Source organism: Phaethon aethereus, assembly GCF_964289735.1.
Source record: "Phaethon aethereus genome assembly, chromosome: 1".
NCBI classification, from domain to species: domain Eukaryota; kingdom Metazoa; phylum Chordata; class Aves; order Phaethontiformes; family Phaethontidae; genus Phaethon; species Phaethon aethereus.
The window spans coordinates 43,104,195-43,123,975 of record NC_138575.1 but is presented as its reverse complement, the minus strand read 5'-3'; the positions used below and the strand labels follow the sequence as shown (position 1 = coordinate 43,123,975).

The following is a 19,781-nucleotide window of genomic DNA, read 5'->3' as shown; positions in this document are numbered from 1 at the left end:
AATGAGTTTTAGAGTGCATATGAAAAAATATTGTAAAATACAGTTTTGTAATTAATATATCTGACTAAATTTTTGCAGTCAGTGAGATTGGATGCATTTAATGCATAGATTACCTTACTTCTTGTGGTCAGAGGGTTAGTAGGAGGAAGAAACTGAATCAGTTACTTTTTCAAATAATTTGTATCGTATTCGGAACTGTGAAAAGATGAAGCTTAAGCTAACAGGTGTGAACAGCTGTCACTGAAAATAATTTTTAAATCTCCAAAGTATGGAAATTAATTTTTGATTTTACGAAGTGAGTATGATATTAAGAAAAAAAATACTGTTTCCCTTTAAGTATTTTGTTATTCAACAGAAAAGTTGCTCTGTTTTGAGGGTTCGGTTTAGCACGAATTCTCTGGTGAGAAAGCAAAGAACTCATGACTCTGCAAACTCCCCCACTCTTGCTTTGGTTAGGAAAAGTTAAGAGTTGTTCAGTAAACTCTCATCTTTTGTAATGAAAGCAGGATTTTGGTGTCAACAGCAGGCAAGCCATCAAAGCTGGTTTAAGAAATAAAACACAATCTCTTTTCTGTGTCCATCTTCCTATAATTGTATTTTTAGTCTAAGTGTGATGGGGAGGATTATTGGGGCTTTTTTTATGTTGCTTTAAATTCCAGCAACATGCATGTATCAAGTTTCATAAGTGCCTGTGAAGATACTTATTTAAATAAATTGTCATCTTTTTTCTTTAAGGCAATTCTGTACCTGCATTAGAGTATATGAAATGTATTTCCAAGGGCTTATTAAATATTCAGTAGTTTTCTTTTTCTGTAGTCAAGTGTGTCAAGGGCAAGCCTTCTAAGTCCTGGAATGAAACTCAAATGAACTAACTGAACCTTAAAAGCTGCTATTGAATACTCACGTTAGAAAATATACGTTACACAGTGAGGGGAGTTGAAGGAGGAGGTATTGAGATCCAGCCCCAGAACAAGTTGTATCCAAACAGGATACAGACTCTTTCTGGGAAAATACTGAATTGTTGTGAGAGACTTTATTCAAAACTTAACTATGAAACAAAAGGCAAGGGGGACTGTGACTGCCAACAATTAACTGTGCATTAGCCTCTTCACTGACTATGACCTGTCCATCTTGGAATACTAAATAATGTGTAGAAATTGCCTGTTTTAAGGGTGCGTGACGGACAGACAAAGCATATCTTGCATATGGAGTGGTATGATTCTGATTTCATGAATATGAATAACACACCTGAGCATGAGGATCACTTTCTAGCTCTGTCGCTGTTTTATTTGGGCTGTGTCTAAGCTGATAAACCTCAGGATGACTGAAGTCAGGCCCTGGCTCCATCACAGGATGATGTCAGGTTGTGCAGTCAGTCCCATGCCTGGATTTGCGTTGGAAAAGAACCTTGGGCAGGCAGACTAGATGTGAGCCACAGCATCCTCTGACCAGGTGCCTTTTCCTACTGTGAAATCCAGACATGGCTTACGCGGCTCTTGTCAGGTCATTTGCAGCCACAATTTTTAAAGTGACCTTAATTTCTTCAAGGCACTTTAGGAGCTATGTGCAAGGTAAAACATGACATTGGATGCACAGAAGTTCTGATAATCCACAGGTTGGTCAATTTGCAGTCCTAGAACTGGTGGTAATTTTTGAAATTGCTTTAAACTCTGAGCAGCTTAGTTCCCCATGCGACACTGGATTCAAAATAGGAATCATGAAGTTTTCTACTTCCAACGAGTTATCTGCAGGTGTCTGACACTCGCTTTAGATTTATGTGCTTCATTAAAAATCAAGTTGCAGATGATTAATCCACTTACCGTGAACATTAGTTGAACTCAGCAACAGAGCTTGGCTGGCGATCCCATCAACTAGAGAAGCTGGAAGCTGGAATCTGTACCAACGTTACCAACGTTGTCTGAAATGTGATGCCGACTCGCATGAACAAAACTGGGTGCACACTGCCTTCAAAATGTGAGCAGAGGGGATCAGCAGCCTACTGAGAGCTTTAACTACTTCATGAGGAATGTTCTGCATGCCGTGTATCACAAGTTTTCATAACTTTTAACTGCTCTCTTCTGAAAAAATGTACCGAACGTTTTATTAAATAAATTTGTATTAATTTCAGTTTTGAAAAGGCTGGTTTGGTGGCCCTGGAGTGTCTGTACAACCATTGTCTCACTTAGAAAAGTGTTGCCGCTCGGGGAAAAAAGAAAACCTTAAATGAAGAAAGATTATTTTATCTCATCCATTGAAACAAACAAGTAACAGCTATGATTTTAAAAAAAAAAAATAATTAAGACATGAGAAAAGGATTCTGTTTATTTGGATCTTATTTAAAAATTTTTCTTCGGCTTTTTTTCCAAAGTGTTTCAAGCTGTGTCCTTGGGCCACAATCTTTGGTTTAAAAAGGGGTTTGATGTAGTTGTTTTGCTGTATACCAAGGCTGAATTTATCTTGCAACTAGTCAAAACCTAAGTTTTCCGAACTTCTCACAGTGAAAGGTTGCCAACGATTTGATAAAAAAGCTGTCTATTCCTGTGACCTTTTTGAAATGATGATCAGGCTAGCTCCTTTTAGGTTTGTGTGCTTATATTGGGTTTGTGTGGCAAGGTTTTGGCGGGGGGGAGGGCTGCAACGGTGTGGTGGATGCCAGGTGCCACCAAGTCGGTCTGTGACTCCCCTCCTCAGCAGGGGAGAAATTAGGATGGAAAAAAAATCAAAGGCAAACACGTGGGTCAAGATAAAGTCAGTTTAATGAACAGAAAACAAAGGCCCCACGCAGAAGCAAAATGAAACAAAAGATTTACTCTCTACTTCCCATCAGCAGGCGACATCCAGCCGCTTCCCAGAAAGCAGGACTTCTGTACGCGGAGCGGTTGCTCTGGAAGACAAACATCGTAACTAACAAACGCCCTCCTTCCTCCTCCTTTCTCTTAGCTTTTATTGCTGGGCCGATGGCATATGGTATGGAATATCCCTTTGGCCAGTGGGGGTCAGCTGTCCTGGCTGTGTCCACTCCCAAGATCTTGCCCACCCCCAGCCTACTGGTGGGGGAACGTTGCAGAGACAGCCCTGATGCTGTGCCAGCACTGCTCAGCAGTAGCCGAAACACTGGTGTGTTACCAGCACCTTTCCAGCTGCCTTGTACAAAGCACAGCGCTGTGAGGGCTGCCGTGGGGAAAATTAACTCCATCTCAGCCAGACCCAATACAAAGGGCAGGTTCTGTGAGAAGCTGCTGGAAGCTTCCCCTGTGTCCAGTAGAGCCAGTGCCAGCCGGCTCCAAAATGGACCTGCCGCTGGCCAAGGCCGAGCTCGTCAGCGACAGTGGCAGCGCCTCTGGGGTAACATAGTTAAGAAGGGGAAAAAAACCAGCACACAGCAATTGCAGCCGGAGAGAGGAGTGAGAAGATAAGAGAGGAACAGCCCTGCAGACCCCCAGGCCAGAGCAGCAGGAGGGGCAGGAGGGGCTCCAGGCGCCGGAGCAGAGGTTCCCCGGCAGCCCCTGGGGAAGCCCGTGGTGAGGCCGGCTGTGCCCCTGCGGCCATGGAGCTCCACGGGGGAGCAGATCTCCACCTGCAGCCCGGGGAGGGCCCCACGCCAGAGCAGGGGGATGCCCAAAGGAGGCCCTGACCCCATGGGAAGCCCACGCTGGAGCAGGCTCCTGGCAGGACCTGTGGCCCCATGGAGAGACGAGCCCACGCTGGAGCAGGTTTGCTGGCAGGACTTGTGACCCTGTGGGGGACCCACGCTGGAGCAGTCTGTTCCTGAAGGTCGGCACCCGTGAGGGGACCCAGGCTGGAGCAGTTCATGAAGAACTGCAGCCTGTGGGAAGGACTCACATGGGAGAAGTTGGTGGAGGACTGTCTCAGGTGGGAGGGACTCCACACTGGAGCAGGGGCAGAGTGTGAGGAGTCCTGCCCCTGAGGAGGAAGGAGCGGCAGAGGCAACATGTGATGAACTGACCACAACCCCCATTCCCCGTCCCCCTGCGCCGCTTGCGGGGAGGAGGGAGAGAAATCGGGAGCAAAGTTAAGCCCAGGAAGAAGGGAGGGGTGTGGGGAAGGTGTTTTAAGTTTTGGTTTTATTTCTCATTATCCAACTCTGATTTTGATTGGCAATAAACTTATTTCCCCAAGTTGAGTCTGTTTTGCCCATGATGTAATTGCTGAATGATCTCTCCCTGTCCTTCTCTCGACCCACAAGCTTCTCCTTATATTTTCTCTCCCCTGTCCAGCTGAGGAGCAGAGTGATAGAGTGGCTTGATGGGCACCCAACATCTAGCCAAGGTCAACCCACCACAGTGCTTCATAAACAAAACACCCAAAAGTTGTGTGTGGTACCCCAATTATTGTGGACATGAACAGGACTGAGGAAGAGAACTTGGTTGGTCCTATCCACCAGAGAATCTGGGAGCTTGGATCTGTGCTGACTTTGTCTGAAATGTGGTGCTTGCCCACATGAACAAAAATGGATGTGTTTTTTAGAGGCTCATTACCTTCAAAATGAGAGAAGATGGAATTAGGATGAAAAAGAAGGATAGCATAAATTGAGGATAGCACATGACTTAATTTCATTTCTATCATTACAACTGTTTGTGAAAAAACTGTTAGAGTCTTTTCAACACATTGCCTAGTATTATGTAATATAATATTAAGGAAAAATCTTTGTTAATGTAAAGTAAATTCCTAAGCATTTTTCTTTGACTGATAAAATGTTCCTTCTTGCGTGGGACATTGCATTTTCCTGCATTTTCTCTGAACTCTCTGAGTATTGCAATAGCATTGTAGGTCATCTTTATGTATGAGGTTTCATCATGCTAGGTGCTGTGCAAGCTCTGTCCAGAATGTCCTGATCCAAGGCATTTACAGTTTAAAACAAAATGCAACAAGAGATAAAAGGCACAAGTGTCTTTGCTCCAAATCGGTGATGTCTATGCAATTGTGTGCATGGCAAAATGTCTGCATCTCATTGTTTTTCATTGCTGTGAATGGAAATTGCAGGATTATCAAGAAATCTGTCACCAGATTGATATTTTTTTCTTGCCTTTGTTCTAACTTCTGAAAGATGATTGCCTTTGGCATAACAGAGTAGGATACTCAGCAGATTTTGGAAATGACTGAATGTCATTTTCCTTTAGGGCTAATAAAGTGCCGTTGAATGTAGATGCGTGGTTAAAATTTCAATATGCTTTGCCAAGTGCTGAGTGCCAGGTGCACAGTGGCCTTTCACAGTGTCAGTGTTGAGCAAAACAGTAATAAATAGCTTGTCAGGCAGTACTACCTGTAGTTAATCCCTTGGTATTTGGCATTTTTTTAGGAAGGATGTGAACCCAAATGGACTCTCTTTCTGAAATGCAGCCCAGAAACAAGTGCTAATTATTTACATACTATTAGATTCAGTGCACTGTTGAATGCACATTTAATCCTTATTATATCTGAGTTGTTGGTAAATTTTAGTTTGGCCAGGTTGAATGTAATTTTCTCTTCTTTTCAGACAAAAATGTTCACAGTTGCCGGAAATCACCAAAGTGTTGCTGTTAAAGAGATTGCCCAATATTTTATCTATTAAAACTTCCCACCTAGATCATAAACTGCAGTGCTGGTTTAGCTTCAGTGATCTTCAACCTCCACAGATTTGTTTGGTTCTTCTCTCCTTCACTGTGTTGAAGGATGCTGGAGGATGCACCAGGAGCATTTCAAGGGTCATTCTTAGCCCACCAGTGGCTTAGAGACTGATAAATTCTCTCTCCATGTTATGGAGAGATTTTGCAAAGATCTGCTGAGATTAATTCACTTAGATTATATAAATCTGCTTGTATTTGCTGACTCCAGTTGTCTGAGACAAGACTGAGACTTTTTCGTGTACGTTGGTGTCAGGTGCCAGGAATAAATGAGCTATGAACGTGCAGTGATTTTGTAGTTAAGGCAAAGGCAGAAAAGCCTGTTTGGTAAAAATCAGCCAGGCAGTGTAAGATGGTTTGCTTAGCTCATGACTAGAAGTTCAGACTGGATGGTAAGTGTGCAGTTCAGTCCCTGAGTCAGTCATTTCTGAAAGATAACAGATTTACAGCATTTGTAATTGAGGGGCTTGGTGTAATAACTTTTTTTTATTGATTGAGGAAAGGAAGCCATAAACAAGCTGCAAATGTCTGACATAGGTAGATGTATGGGTTTTTTTGATAGATAGATCTATCTTCTGAGTCTGAATATAATAAATTTGCCAGACCTGCATTGCAATTTAAACTTGTTTCTCAGAATAAAAGCAATTCTCTCTGCCGGTTGTAGAGACAACATTTTGTGTTAGAATGTTGTCGTGGTTTAGCCCCAGCCGACAACTAAGCACCACGCAGCCGCTCACTCACTCCCCCTCCCACAGTGGGACGGGGAAGAGAATTGGGAAAAAAAACCTCCTGGGTTGAGATAAACACGGTTTAATAGGACAGAAAGAAAGAAGGGAACAACAATGATAATACCAACAAAGGAATGTACAAGAACAAGTGAGGCCCAATACAGCAATTGCTCACCACCCCGTGATCGACAGCCCGTCCCCGAGCAGCGATTTCCGCCCCCCGGCCAACTCCAGTTTATGTACTGGGCATGACGTCGGATGGTAGGGAATATCTCTTTGGCCAGTCTGGGTCAGCTGTCCCAGCTGTGTCCCCTCCCAGCTCCCCGTGCACTCCCAGCCTGCTCGCTGGCAGGCCAGCACAAGAAGCTGGACTGTCCTTGACTGCTCAGCAACAACCCAAAACATTATCAACAATTTCTCATCCCAAATCCAAAACAGTCTCACACTGGCTTCTGTGAAGAAAACCAGCTCTATCCTGGCTGAAACCAGGACAAATGTTTTGTGTTAGAAAATGCAACCGTTCAGTGTTGTACCAGCCCAGATGAAGTCCTGTGGCACACAATACTAAATCTGTGTGCTGATACTAAATTTGGTGATTGATACCCAAAGTACACAATATCAGTTTTCCTGCAATGTTGCAGCCTGGATTAAAGTGATGGAACAGGGGGATTCTTGCTTATGGCTGCTGTTCTGTCTCCCTTGTAACTAGATTTTTTCAGTGAGATTCAAGATTTTGGTATGGTAACATGCCAGCATCTTGCTGCCACATTTTCTCTTGCGTGTGCCACTGGGACCTGGACTCTAAGCTGCCTTTTCCAGTAGGCTGGTTGTAGAAGATAGGAAATTTTTTTTCTTCTTGCTGGGCTTCCTTAAGGTACTCAGTTTCAGGTTGGGGATTAACATTAAAAGAGCGATTCTCTGAGTGATTTGTAAGTAGTATTAAGGGAAACATAGAATACATTAAGTTTATTTACTAAAATAAACAGTATGAAAAAGGATGAAGAGTCTGGCTCAAGCTCTGAGATCCCTATGATATATTTTTGTTTTATTAGCAAATGACAGTTTAAAATTATAAAGATCCAAAGCCAAAAGAGTTAGTCATTTGCTGCCATTTGGAAAGAAATGTTTCTTTCTTGATATCATGCAATGGTATGATTTCAAGCTGTTAGATACGTAAGGAAGCACATAGACACTAGATACTTCCAAAAGCCTCTTTAGGCATCTTTTTCTCTCTTTGGGCCCCTAACACCTTCGAAAATCTGTGTCTTCAGAAAGTTTTTTTCCAGGATAATACCGGCTATAAAATGTCTATTAAGCTGAAAATCCAGAATAACAAGCACATTGATAACATGTTATAAACCCTGGCCCAGGGAGGCATTGAAACACATTGTCTATTCATCCACCATGCCAGTGCTGTTAGAATGCTAACATGGTGGTAAAGTATTGTCACTTAAGTTGACCGTTGTAGCAAAGGAACAACTGCCCTCAAAACACTTTTTCATTTGGCATGTTATACTGGGCGTAAGAAAATTTATATCCCCTTCCAGCTATTTGGCTCAGTGTTAATTTTTGTAAGATCCTGTCCTGGACATTCTCTTTTCTTCAATGCTTGACTGTCATGACTGAGTTGAATATCAGGCAGTAAATGTTTTTTAAGTCCTTAAGAATCCTCTGAGAGAGCTGTCTCCAGGTTATTTAACTGTATTTTATCTATCCATGTGCCTCTACTAGAATTGAATTTGTATTTCCCCATTTGTTCAGATTGTCCTGTATTTGCAAGTTTGATAGCAGGATTGTGAATCCTAACACACTGGCAAAGCTCTGCCACTGCAGTGAGAGAGGTTCTGTTGGTTGACTCTTAGTTCTGCTTAAGAGTATGAGTGATGGATGACTGCCAACTAAACAGGCTGTGCAACCAACTCTACCTGTAACATGGAAGGCATTTTCTATCAGTAAATATCCTGTGTTTGTGAATCATTGACAATCCAAAGGAAACACGGTGTTTGTTACTAGGACCCTCTGAGGTGCCCTTCAGGGCAGATGTGGATTCCTGAACCATAATCTCAAGACCATTAGGGTCAGCCCCGTTTTCCACTATGTGAGAGGTGGACAGCCTTAAATTTTGCTGCAATTGGTGTGTATGGAGGCTGTTGACAACTGAGTGGAATTCAGATGATTTAGCATGGATTAAAGAATTTTTTGCCACTTTCTGAATGAGTTGCAGCCTGTCATGGTGTCTATCACCAAGACTTTCCCTGCTCCCAGACCCCTGGCCTACATGTGTGAGCTGTCTTCTGCTCTCCTCTGGCTTAGATACAAATTTTTATACATACAAATTTGTGAATCATTTGGGGACGAATCAGTAAAAGATTTATAATGATCACTGTCATTGTTAGTATTAATGTGAAGAGTTGTGTTGTTCTGATGTCTCTCTTCCCTCTTTCTGTTTCAGTTTATCGCCTTTGCCTCTTTGTTCTTCATCCTAGTTTCAATCACAACCTTTTGCCTGGAAACGCATGAGGCTTTCAATACCATTATAAACAAAACTGAGCAGGTTGTCAATGGGACAGAAACTGTGCTACAGTATGAAATTGAGACTGATCCTGCGCTGACATACGTGGAAGGAGTCTGCGTGGTGTGGTTTACATTTGAATTTTTAGTACGTGTTGTTTTTTCCCCCAACAAACTTGAATTCATCAAAAACCTCTTGAATATCATTGACTTTGTGGCCATCCTGCCCTTTTACCTAGAAGTGGGCCTGAGTGGGCTTTCCTCCAAAGCTGCTAAGGATGTGCTTGGTTTCCTCAGGGTGGTAAGGTTTGTGAGGATCCTGCGAATCTTCAAGCTGACCCGGCACTTTGTGGGACTCAGAGTGCTGGGCCACACTCTGCGAGCCAGCACCAACGAGTTTTTGCTGCTGATAATATTCCTGGCACTCGGTGTTTTGATATTTGCCACCATGATCTACTACGCAGAGCGGGTGGGAGCCCAGCCTAATGACCCCTCAGCGAGTGAGCACACACAGTTCAAAAATATCCCTATTGGCTTCTGGTGGGCTGTAGTCACCATGACCACCCTGGGATATGGGGATATGTATCCACGGACTTGGTCAGGCATGCTGGTGGGAGCCCTGTGTGCGCTGGCGGGGGTGCTCACCATAGCCATGCCTGTGCCTGTGATTGTTAACAATTTTGGGATGTACTACTCCCTGGCCATGGCAAAGCAGAAACTGCCGAGGAAGCGGAAGAAGCACATCCCTCCTGCTCCTCAAGCCAGCTCGCCCACCTTCTGCAAGACTGACTTGAACATGGCCTGCAATAGCACACAGGGGGACATCTGCCTGGGCAAGGACAACCAGCTGATGGAGCACAACAGATCATCAGGTAGGACCCCACTGGAAATGCATGTCCTCTGAAAGCACTTTATAGACCAGTATGTTTGGTCAGGGTCAGAAAGCAGCCAGTCTTTCTGCCAGGAGAAGATGTAGCTCCCACCCTTCTCCCCTCCAGTGTTTGCGTGTGTCAGTCTCATAGAGGACAAAATAGGTATAGCGATGTTCCCAAACCTCTATGTAGCTGGTCTATACAGTTTTGCTTGCTCTGTTGAGAATGCTTTCCTGCTGATGATATCAACCTTTTCTTTTGCCTGTTGTTTGTTGCGTCGTATGGATGTTTCTTGTTTTTCTGCATGATTGTGACAATTTGAGCAGCCACCGTGTCCCACCCTGTTGGACTCCATGGTGTTTTGCCTCAGTGTCTGTCTCTTGTGTCAGCTTTGCCTGTGCCACATCGTGGCCTGTTAAGCAAGATCCTACAAAGAAGCAGTCATTTAAAAGGAGCAGGTGCTTTACATCAAAAGCCCAGCACTCAAAGGAAATAAGAAGAAATTCTCTTTCTATCTTTCTTTCCATTTGGCATTCTGCTTCCCTGGCTAGAAGAACCTTTTTTGTCTGTGTTAGATGAGACATTGCATGATATTTACTATTAATGAATGATAGTAGCATAGCTGAGGTAAAGTTTGCCAAGAAAAATGAAAATGACAGCCCCTAGCGACATCATTGTTATTAGTGTTGATTTTTATGATTTCTATTACCTTATTTGTTAGAGTTCCAAATGATTTATAAGGAGTATTTTGTGCTAATCACTGTGATAATGCATAGCAAATGACAGCCTCTGCCCCTCCAAGCCACTGCCCCATATTCCATATCTCTTCAAATTAAAGAGTAAATTTTACCTCTCAGTATAATTAAACCAAATTTTTTAGCAGGGAGGGTATTTTTGTTTGTTTCTTGAATGTATTTATTCTTAAGCTAAGCATGATCTGATTACAAAACTCACATACCAGTCATTAGACTCCTGTTGGAAAGCTGCTAAACAATAACAAGAGCAAAACCACCCATGACTGGTGTCATTCAATAATTGAAATTTATTTTTTTAAAAAGAAGAGTCTGGAAAATCGGTCTCTGAACAATATCCGTCTTCTTTGGTCTGTTGCTCTGTTACTGAATAGCATTTATGTTCAAAGAAGCTTGGCTTCAGTCTCTGAGTGAGCATTCACGAAGTTAACGCAGCTTTTTGAACATCCTAAATATATTTAAGAGGACGAAAACCCTTGAAAGGACTCGCACTGAGGGTGGAATATAGTTAGTTTTACAGTGCTTTGACTGATACCCACTTTCAGACAACATCTTTAAAGTGTTAATGATAACAGCTTTTTCATACCATCAGTCCTACTAAAGGTATTCCAGAATGGAGGAGGCTCAGTGTGATCAGAGCAAAGAGACACTTCTCTGTGTCTGCAGCTTTATTTACAAGGTGTTATAATCCTTGAAGTCAGAGAGAAAGCAGATATGCAAAAACGATGCATTTTAAAGTGTTAACTTTCTCTTCAGTAGTGCCACCGCTCACATCGTGCACTGTAGCTTTATTTCGGGTAGAGAATGCTGTTAGAGTCACCAGGAATTCTGTGCAAAACTTCAAGGCTGAATATAGCCCTTTGCATTACCAGTTCAGACAGACAGGTTTAAATGCAAAGGTAAAGCTGAAGTCAATGACATGCCATTACCTGTTATGTGCTGTACTCAGCAGAGATTTTTTTTTCTTGAAGTGGGGCCCAAATCTGAAATAGTAGATAATTTTAAGAGAGAGTCTTTTGGGAGTGCCAAATTAGGAGAGGTAAGAGTTCCGCTGTTTGACAAAATAAACGACACAGACCAAAGACAGCATGTAATGGGGTACTTACGCTGACCAGCAGTGCAAGTGTTACAAGTATAGAAATGGAAGCTAAGTGTGTTATTAAACAGGTTTTAGTGCCACATGTTGACAATTTAACCCTTCTGGGGGAGGGATTGTCTTTAAAATATGCTATAAAACATATTCTAAGCAAAAATGACTAACACGACCTCTTGTTCAGCAAAAAGTATAGCCAAAAGAGTAAATACTTGTTTGAAATATCCAAGGCTGACTGTACTCTGAAAAGTTACAGTCCGTAATAGCCAGCTAACCGAGCCTTGATTTGATTATTTCTTATTTCATGTTAGTTTAGTTGAACTTTATATAAAAGAAGAGCAGGAAAGTCAAAAGATCATTTGTTCTCGAATAAAAAAAATATTATTTTTTGCCATTTTGTACTGATTAATGGTGAATTGCGATCTTGTTTTCTTCTAATGATTTACCTTATAACGATTTTTGAGTGATGGGAATATCCGGCATTCAGCATAAGCTCTTTGTGATGTCTCATTTCTTCATTCATTATTGTCTGTAAATGGGCATGGTGCTTTAACCAGTGTTATCAGGTGAAGACAGTGCAGGAAGTGAGCAGCCACTCTCACCTGGTGAAAGGCTCCCTCCCATCAGACGCTCTAGTACCAGAGACAAAAACAGAAGAGGGGGAACATGTTTCCTACTGACAACAGGTGATTACACGTGTGCTACTGATGGAGGGATCAGGAAAGGTATGGACTTCTTTCATTAGATCATAAAAGGTTGCTAAGCGATGTGCTTGTGAAAAGCAAGCTTAGAGTAAAATGTTGTGCACAATGCTCTCAGAGGAAAGACTGTACTCACAATCTATCTTTTTTCTTTATCCCTAGTCATTGTTTTCTTATTTTCCTTTTAGAAACACTCATCTCCTTTAGTCTTCACAAAATGTGCTTGATGTTGGACACTCACTTCACTTGTGTCTTCACTTGTCTGTTACCTTTAATGGAAAAGCCTGCAGTTCAGACCTTGCTCATCCAGCCACTCATCACTCAATACCATTTGTCATTCTAAAAGACAAAGTAGTTATTTAATAACTTTGGTCTGCAGTTAGGAACTTAGTAAAACTTACAGCTGAATAAATTACACTTAAGAGGTTGAAATGTCAGAAGTATACAACATCAAAGCATATCATAGGAGATGCTATTTAGATTTCTTTCAAAGAAAAGTTTGGGTTTATAGTGCCACAAATTGCTTCCTCTTTGTAGCACACCACTGATGCTAAGAGGTGACCGTCTACCCCAACCAGAATTCAACTACAATAAACAATGTTTGATCTTGCAAGGTGCTAAAATGCCTTTCTAGTTATTCAGCCTCTTCAAATCTGATTACTCACTGTTCAGTAGGATTGATTTGCCCCAGGCAGAGTTTGCAAAACCTTCTGCTGTTGTACGTATCACCCAGGAGACTGATGGTGGGGCTATCCTAGCCACAGCTAGCTGTGGCTGGAAACCCAACCTCAGGACATAGACCCCAAATCAGCAATGCCAGTGGTAATCTTGCTATTTCCTTAGATAAAAATTGCTTTGGTTTCTTGGCAAATTGTATCATTCCGACATTTTTTGCATTCCTGAGTGCTGATGTGCAGTTGTTCACCTCAGAGTTCACCTGCACTAGCCATGTGGTGCTGGACAAACATTTTTGGCTGAGGTTTTTCTGCTCCACCCCTTTTTTTTTTTAACTTGCTTTGTGTACAGCAAACATGGCTATCCTAGCCAGACATAGACACTAAAGGACTTCTCTCTGGTTATTCTGCAAATGCTCTTTTTACATTTCAGCAGCATGAGCTCAGTAGGTTGTACTTGTGAAAGCAGGTATGCAACCAGAGGTTGATGCATGTGGTATTTGTAAGGTGTATGATGGTCTCTATGCTCCTGTGTTTTACATATTCCTATATATAATGTTTAGATTAAATGCGACTTCATTGCAAACATGTTTTTACACAGATTTAGGATGCTTTCCACTGAGTGTATATCTCTCACTGCCTTCTCAACAACTAGGATTATTTACAATATCTCCAGTGGTAAGGGTCCAGTCTTTTGAGTAGGCCAAGAACACCTGAATAAGGCAAATTGCCATGGCATCTTGCAAGATAAGGTTCTTGACTTCTTTTAGAAATGTTAGTATAAACATTTGAGTGCTGTTCACTTAGCAGTAGCCATAATTGGAACAGATCAGAAATAATAGAAGAAGTTACCCATTAGCCACTAAAGACATACTCATATAACAATAAAACATATTTTATACTGAGACCACGTGAGCATTTTCATTTCAGAATCTATATTCAAGAGAAAATCATAGTTTTTACTAGAAAAATGGGGCTTGAGTTAAGAACTGACAGTTTCTCAATGAGAAATGTGGTCTTTGGCTGGCTCTGATGATAACCTTAGTCTTGGCTGAAATGTTTTAGCCACTGGCTTTGAAGTTTATTGTATACAGAGTATGGGACTTAGCTCATAGACAGAAAACATCTTCAAGTAGCATCCGAATGGTTTTGAATACTTGAATTTAATTCACACATCAAGTCTATTACTTTTCCGTTTTATTTTTTCCCTTTCTTTTTTTTGGTACATCTTTCTTGTTTGACTTGTTCCTTGGTTGGTTCTTGGTTGTGTTCAATGATCATTTATTCGGAGCTTTTTCGCATTAGCACCTTATCTCCATCTCTAAGATGATACAGATTCAGAGGTGATCCAAACCCTACTGAAATACCTGGAAAGTGCTGGTTTTGGATCATGCCTCTATCTCTATTCATCTTGTGTATCTGGTTTTCATTTTTTAGGAGTTCCTGTTTTCTTTGTCATCTTTGCCATCTTCCTCTATCAGTTCTTTGCTTTTATCATTAGAAAAGTAGCAGGAAAAATATTTTTTAAAAATAGTTTCCTAGTTTCTCTGTAAAAAAAAAAAAGCTACCTTATTATTTTGATTTTTTTTGGTAAGCTTTATGTTTACAGGGGAAGTTAAATATATATCCTAGCATTGTGCTTCCCGTCTATTCCCCTTTCAAACATGATTCTTTCTAATCCGTGTAAATACTGATAGAAACTCAGAAACTGAAGGCTGTTTTTGAAATGTATCAGAAGTCTGTGAAGCATCACATACCAGCATGCCTTTGCAATCTGGAGATAACATTGTACAAAGGTTTAGCAGACATGAGGTTATACATTTGCTTTGACTATAGTTTTACAGTGTGCAATTCTTAGTAGGTAAGAAATATGTTAATTGTCGTTAGGGGAGAAACTAAGATACGATTTTTCTTGAAGCTGCTAACAACTGTCTGTTAACTGTCTGTTATCTGGAGATCTGGAATTTGAGCCAGTAACTGTTTCAATAAGAAAAAAAATGTCTGGTGACATCCTGTGTGATGTTTAGCTGTCTTGTCATTGGCATTTTATAGTTTCTGTGGGAAAAGCCTCAGTATTTCCATGTAGGTAATTTATACCTGAGTGTCTTAACCTGCCAAATGCTTAGGCACCTACTTGTCTTCAAGGAAATAGATAGTGCCACTGAAATCAATGGGACTTCTCATGCTTGCAGTGAAGCATGTATCTGCGTACTTGAGGAGTGAGGTCCTGTTCGTCTTCATCTTCACTGTATTTCCTTTGTCTCTCTCCAGACCGATGGGTTGATTCCTTTCTTCATAAGTGGAATTATTCAGGTGCTATTGAAAATATTTGAGTATCAAAAAAGTGAGGCAGTGAACAGCAATGCTTGTCAAACATTTTACAGCATAGCTTCAACATGGTGAAAACAATCTATATGTAGCAAAAAGCAGGTAGCTAGAGCTCACAGTGTGTGCAAAGAGAAATTTCTGCAAGTGCAATGTTCCCTCCAAATTGTGAAGCATTATGTGGTTGCCTCATTTAATGATTAATTATTTACTATTTGCTTATGGGGATTAATACAATTTATTTCATTTGAGTCAGCTGGAGAACCAGCACAGATATGGTGTTTTAAATTTGCCAATCAGGAGGCATTTGCAAATATGTCGAACTCTGCTATCTTATTATACTCTAATACTAGACACAAAGCCTTAGGGTTAATATTTCTGAAGATGGAGCTTCTTTCCCATAGTATCATTCAATCCTCTGCAGACGTGATTTACAGATACTGTATGCAATTTTATCTGGTTTTTATTTTATTTATTTTTAAAGAAAACTCATCCTTTATTAGGACTTGGGTTTTGCAGAGTTTTTATAACTCTAAGTCTGTCTTAATGGGTTTTTGATTATGCTTAGCCAGATAGCTCACCCAGTAACCCTGTTGGGATCCTTTATCTTGCACTCTGTGCAACCCTGCGGAAGCCAACAGCGCGGCACTGAGTGCAAGATGGGATGTGGAAGAGCAGGTCAGACCTCTTGTGTGATGGTCTGTTTAATTTTCTGGGAAAGAGTAGCTGCATTAATTTGTAAATAATTTAATTTATTAATATGTTTTGGTAGTAATGTCTTTCAGCATTGAGTTCTTTTGCAGGCAGATTCCCTCTGAGTCCCAGATAGGTCCTTGGATTACATTACATTGTATTGTTTGTCTTTGTCTATTTTTTTGGCTGAATTCAACTGATGTCTGTGCATTTTCTCATACAAGGCTACGAAAAATCTCGAAGCTTAAACAACATAGCTGGCTTGACAGGCAATGCTCTGCGACTGTCTCCAGTAACATCACCCTACAGCTCACCTTGTCCTCTAAGGCGCTCTCGGTCTCCCATCCCTTCCATCTTGTAAACCAGATGGCATCAATCGACTACATAGTATTAACTCAAATATTGTTTACCACATATGGGAAACAAATGTAGCATTAAGCATAGGCTCCACAAGTATGGTATAACTCCTGCATAATATAAGCGTCAGTAGTAAGAAATGCCACTTGGGTAGCTGAAGATTTTTATCTTGGCTTCTAAAGATTATGTAAGGTAGCGCTTCTCCTTTTATCTACTATATTGTCCTACTTTCCCATGGCAATAAAAAGGACAGGTAGTGGATGCCGTTGGCCAGTATATTCAATAAATAAGCATATTTTCAGGGAGATGTACTTAAAATAATGTGCTTCCAACTAATTATCAGTCACTCCATTGAACCTCCATTTCTTGTGACTCTAATCCATTCTGAAGATGTCTGGAATCGTGTCTTGGTTGCACACAATGTGACTTGGGTCTGCTCATTTGCATGGACCATCCTGTCTCCATCACCTGACAAGCAGTGTTGCCGATCGTGGAGACCACAGAGGGCTCTGGATGTGTGTTCTCACATTGTACCATCCTGCTGAAATGAAAGCACTGATAAACTGGTCTGCATGTGGGATTGTTCTTCTTTGTTTAACCTTTTCCTTTATTTTTTTAATGATCTACTTGTTTATAAATGGCTTTATTTTGTGATTAACTTACTTTGGTACTGGATTGCTGTATCAGAGTTCTGAATGTCTCCGGTTGTTTGCACACAGATAACTGCAAAGAGGTTGTCATTACTGGTTACACGCAAGCAGAAGCCAGATCTCTTTCTTAATGGCTTGGGGAAGGCACAAAACATGCAAGAAAGGTAAACGCCATCCAGACTTGCAATTTTAAGCTAGCAAGTGCTGCTTGGTACTGTAGTCATTTCTCTGCTCCAGGGTTCTTCAACATTTTCAGAGGCTGAGTACCAAGTAAAATCGAGAAGATTATTGGGGGCTTTTTTGTACCACTGTAAGAGGGTAATAGTTCTCAAGTCGGATTTTTGACCAGCCTTATACCTCTGGCTCATGAGCTGCAAAAATTTCTTCAGTCAATGTTTTTTGAGGTGCTTTGTCCTATATGTTGTTTGTCTGTCTGTTTTGCAACCTGTCTACTGTATTCTCCATCTGTCTCCATAAAGCACAGAGATACTGTTAAAATGCCCCCTCTCTTTTAAGGTTAACTAAGGACATTTTTCTCCTTTTCTCTTTTTTTTCATATGGACTATACTTATGTGTATAGATACAAATATTTATATTTTTCAAGTGCAAGTTAGTATTGTCTAGACTAACTCATGTGAGCACTCCGAAGATTTTTTGAGTGGGATTTAGTAGCGGCTTTACAGTACTGACCGGTTGCCTATTGCATCAGCCTTCCTTCTAGCAACCAGCATTCGTTAGTTTTAAAACTGTATCTCCTCTAGTGGCTTTTTCATTCAATATTAACCTCTGTTTATGCAACAGGACAAATGCAATGGCAAATTTTATGTTCTGGGCTGGTGAGGAAAAATTACTATAAACCATAGAGTTCTAGAACTACATGGGAAAGACTGTAACAACCCAAATCTTAAGAGATCCATGAGATTGTTGAATAATCCCTGATTGTCTTTTTTTTTTTTTGTTAGGAAAAGAAATATAACTTATTGTTGACCATGTAACATGTTCTTCTGTATATAGCCTAGCCCAATAGCATGACCTGCATGTCAGAATTCTTGTACAATAATGTATGTATCAAAGTATACATTTCTGATATTTAGAGATGTACATCGATTTAGTTTTGGTAAAATATTGTCAATAGAGAGATAATTGCAAACAGCTTTTAGCAAAGGAATTAATATAATATCTGGTGCTGCTGTTATATTAACTACAGTGTTGTACAGAATTTATCATGGATTTTTGACTGCTGAAAAAGGGACAATGGAATTTAGCCATACCAAGGACTGTACTGGAAAGAGACTGCTGCTGCTGAATGGGCCCTGATAAACAACTCACGCCGTGAGGAGGTCACTGAGACTTTACATGGGAAGTAGAGCTTGTTAAAGAAGATTAAAGACTGCTTATAATTACTGCTGCCAGAGGAAGGGGTGAATAGTCACTGTTGATGAGTCAGCTGTAAATAAAACGTGTGTGCATGGAATATCAGTTTTTATCTATATCAAGGAAAGCTGAATTCAAGTCATCATTGCTAAGGCTCCATGCAATGACCCACACCCCCATGTGTATTCTTCCTGGTTCCTGCAGTAAGTTGTGCTGTGGATCATACAAAGACACACACAATAATGATAGTGATGTAAACTACATCTGTCTTGACTTCTGTCATAATAATGGTATATTTTGCAAAGGTCACAAATATGAACAGAGTAGGTTTGCATAAGTCCTTGCTTTCTCAGTTTGCCATGACCTATATTTGTATGAATTCTAGTGTACATGCCAAGGCTTAAGTTTACTTTTCACTTTGATAACAGAAGTGTGACTGCAGACAAACATCACTGACTTTGTTCACAGCACACAGTCTTCTTTCATTGTTACCTCAAACTATAAGTATTATGAGAAATAAAATTCTGGCAGCAAGACTATTTTGTTTTTTTTTTTTTTTTAATTCAGTGTTGCAAACCCAACATCAGTAAGTATAAAAGTTGTATTAAAATTATATCCTACAAATGTATATTTTACATAAAAGATATATTCTTTGATCAGTTACTTTCTGTGATTTTTGTGGTAAATGGACCTAGTCTATTCTATGTTTATGAGGCATTGTAGTGCTACAATGTGGTAATTATGTTCTCTCCATCCTATTCAGTGGGAAATTCTCCAGAATCTGTTTTGTCACCCTGGTGTCCCGATTGTAGGGACCTGTCCCAGTTGTGAAACTCTGTATCGTGGAACTTCTGTGAACATGTCAAGGTGCATGCACAATCCTGGTGGAAACCAGTGGAAATGTAATACCTGAATTGGAGAATAAAAGGCAAAAGACCTGGGGAGGAACTTGGAACGTATCTTCTGAAGTGGCTCATGCGCTTTCTTTAGCTGTATCGGTCCCCTGCCTGCCACTGGCCATCCCAATTCTCAAACCAGTTTCCTGGGGTACACGAGGAGCCAATTCAAAGACTAGCATGAGCTGGCTTGTAAAACAACTTAAAAATCTGCCTTCTTGTTAATGACCCCATGCCTCATGCAAAGGTTGTAATTATGCTAGATATTAGAAGACTCAAGGCAGTTTTATTTCATCCTGGTGTGAAGTCAACCTAAAAAGGAGGTGGTAAGTGGATGATTAAAACTCCTAATCCAATACTGTATTTGGGGCAACCAGTGAAATCCCTGAATATGTGAGCAGAGTGTCTGAGAGGGGTGAGGGAGCTAGTACGGCTGCACACATGATCTGAGAGGCTGTTAACTGCAGTATTTTGAAAAAGGTGCTGGAATGTAAGAAATATTCCAGAAAACAGGATCAAGAACTTTTCAGG

At 40.8% G+C, this 19,781-nt stretch overlaps 1 protein-coding gene across 6 annotated transcripts in view; it reads left to right on the top strand.

The window, feature by feature from the left end:
• KCNC2 (potassium voltage-gated channel subfamily C member 2) overlaps nucleotides 1-19,551 on the top strand; it is a gene marked incomplete at both ends in the record, with an annotated part of 110,525 nt that extends 90,974 nt beyond the window's left edge. The window contains 4 exons of one of the 6 annotated variants that reach the window (XM_082013972.1): nucleotides 8,805-9,735; nucleotides 10,062-10,193; nucleotides 12,138-12,305; nucleotides 16,198-16,334. In XM_082013972.1, coding sequence (XP_081870098.1) covers nucleotides 8,805-9,735; nucleotides 10,062-10,193; nucleotides 12,138-12,305; nucleotides 16,198-16,334 — 1,368 coding nt within the window. Of the gene's footprint in view, nucleotides 1-8,804; nucleotides 9,736-10,061; nucleotides 10,194-12,137; nucleotides 12,306-16,197; nucleotides 16,335-17,049; nucleotides 17,112-18,187 lie in introns of those variants that run through there. The other 5 variants (XM_082013974.1, XM_082013976.1, XM_082013975.1 and 2 more) reach the window with 5 other exon arrangements.
• Nucleotides 19,552-19,781: the final 230 nt, after the last annotated feature.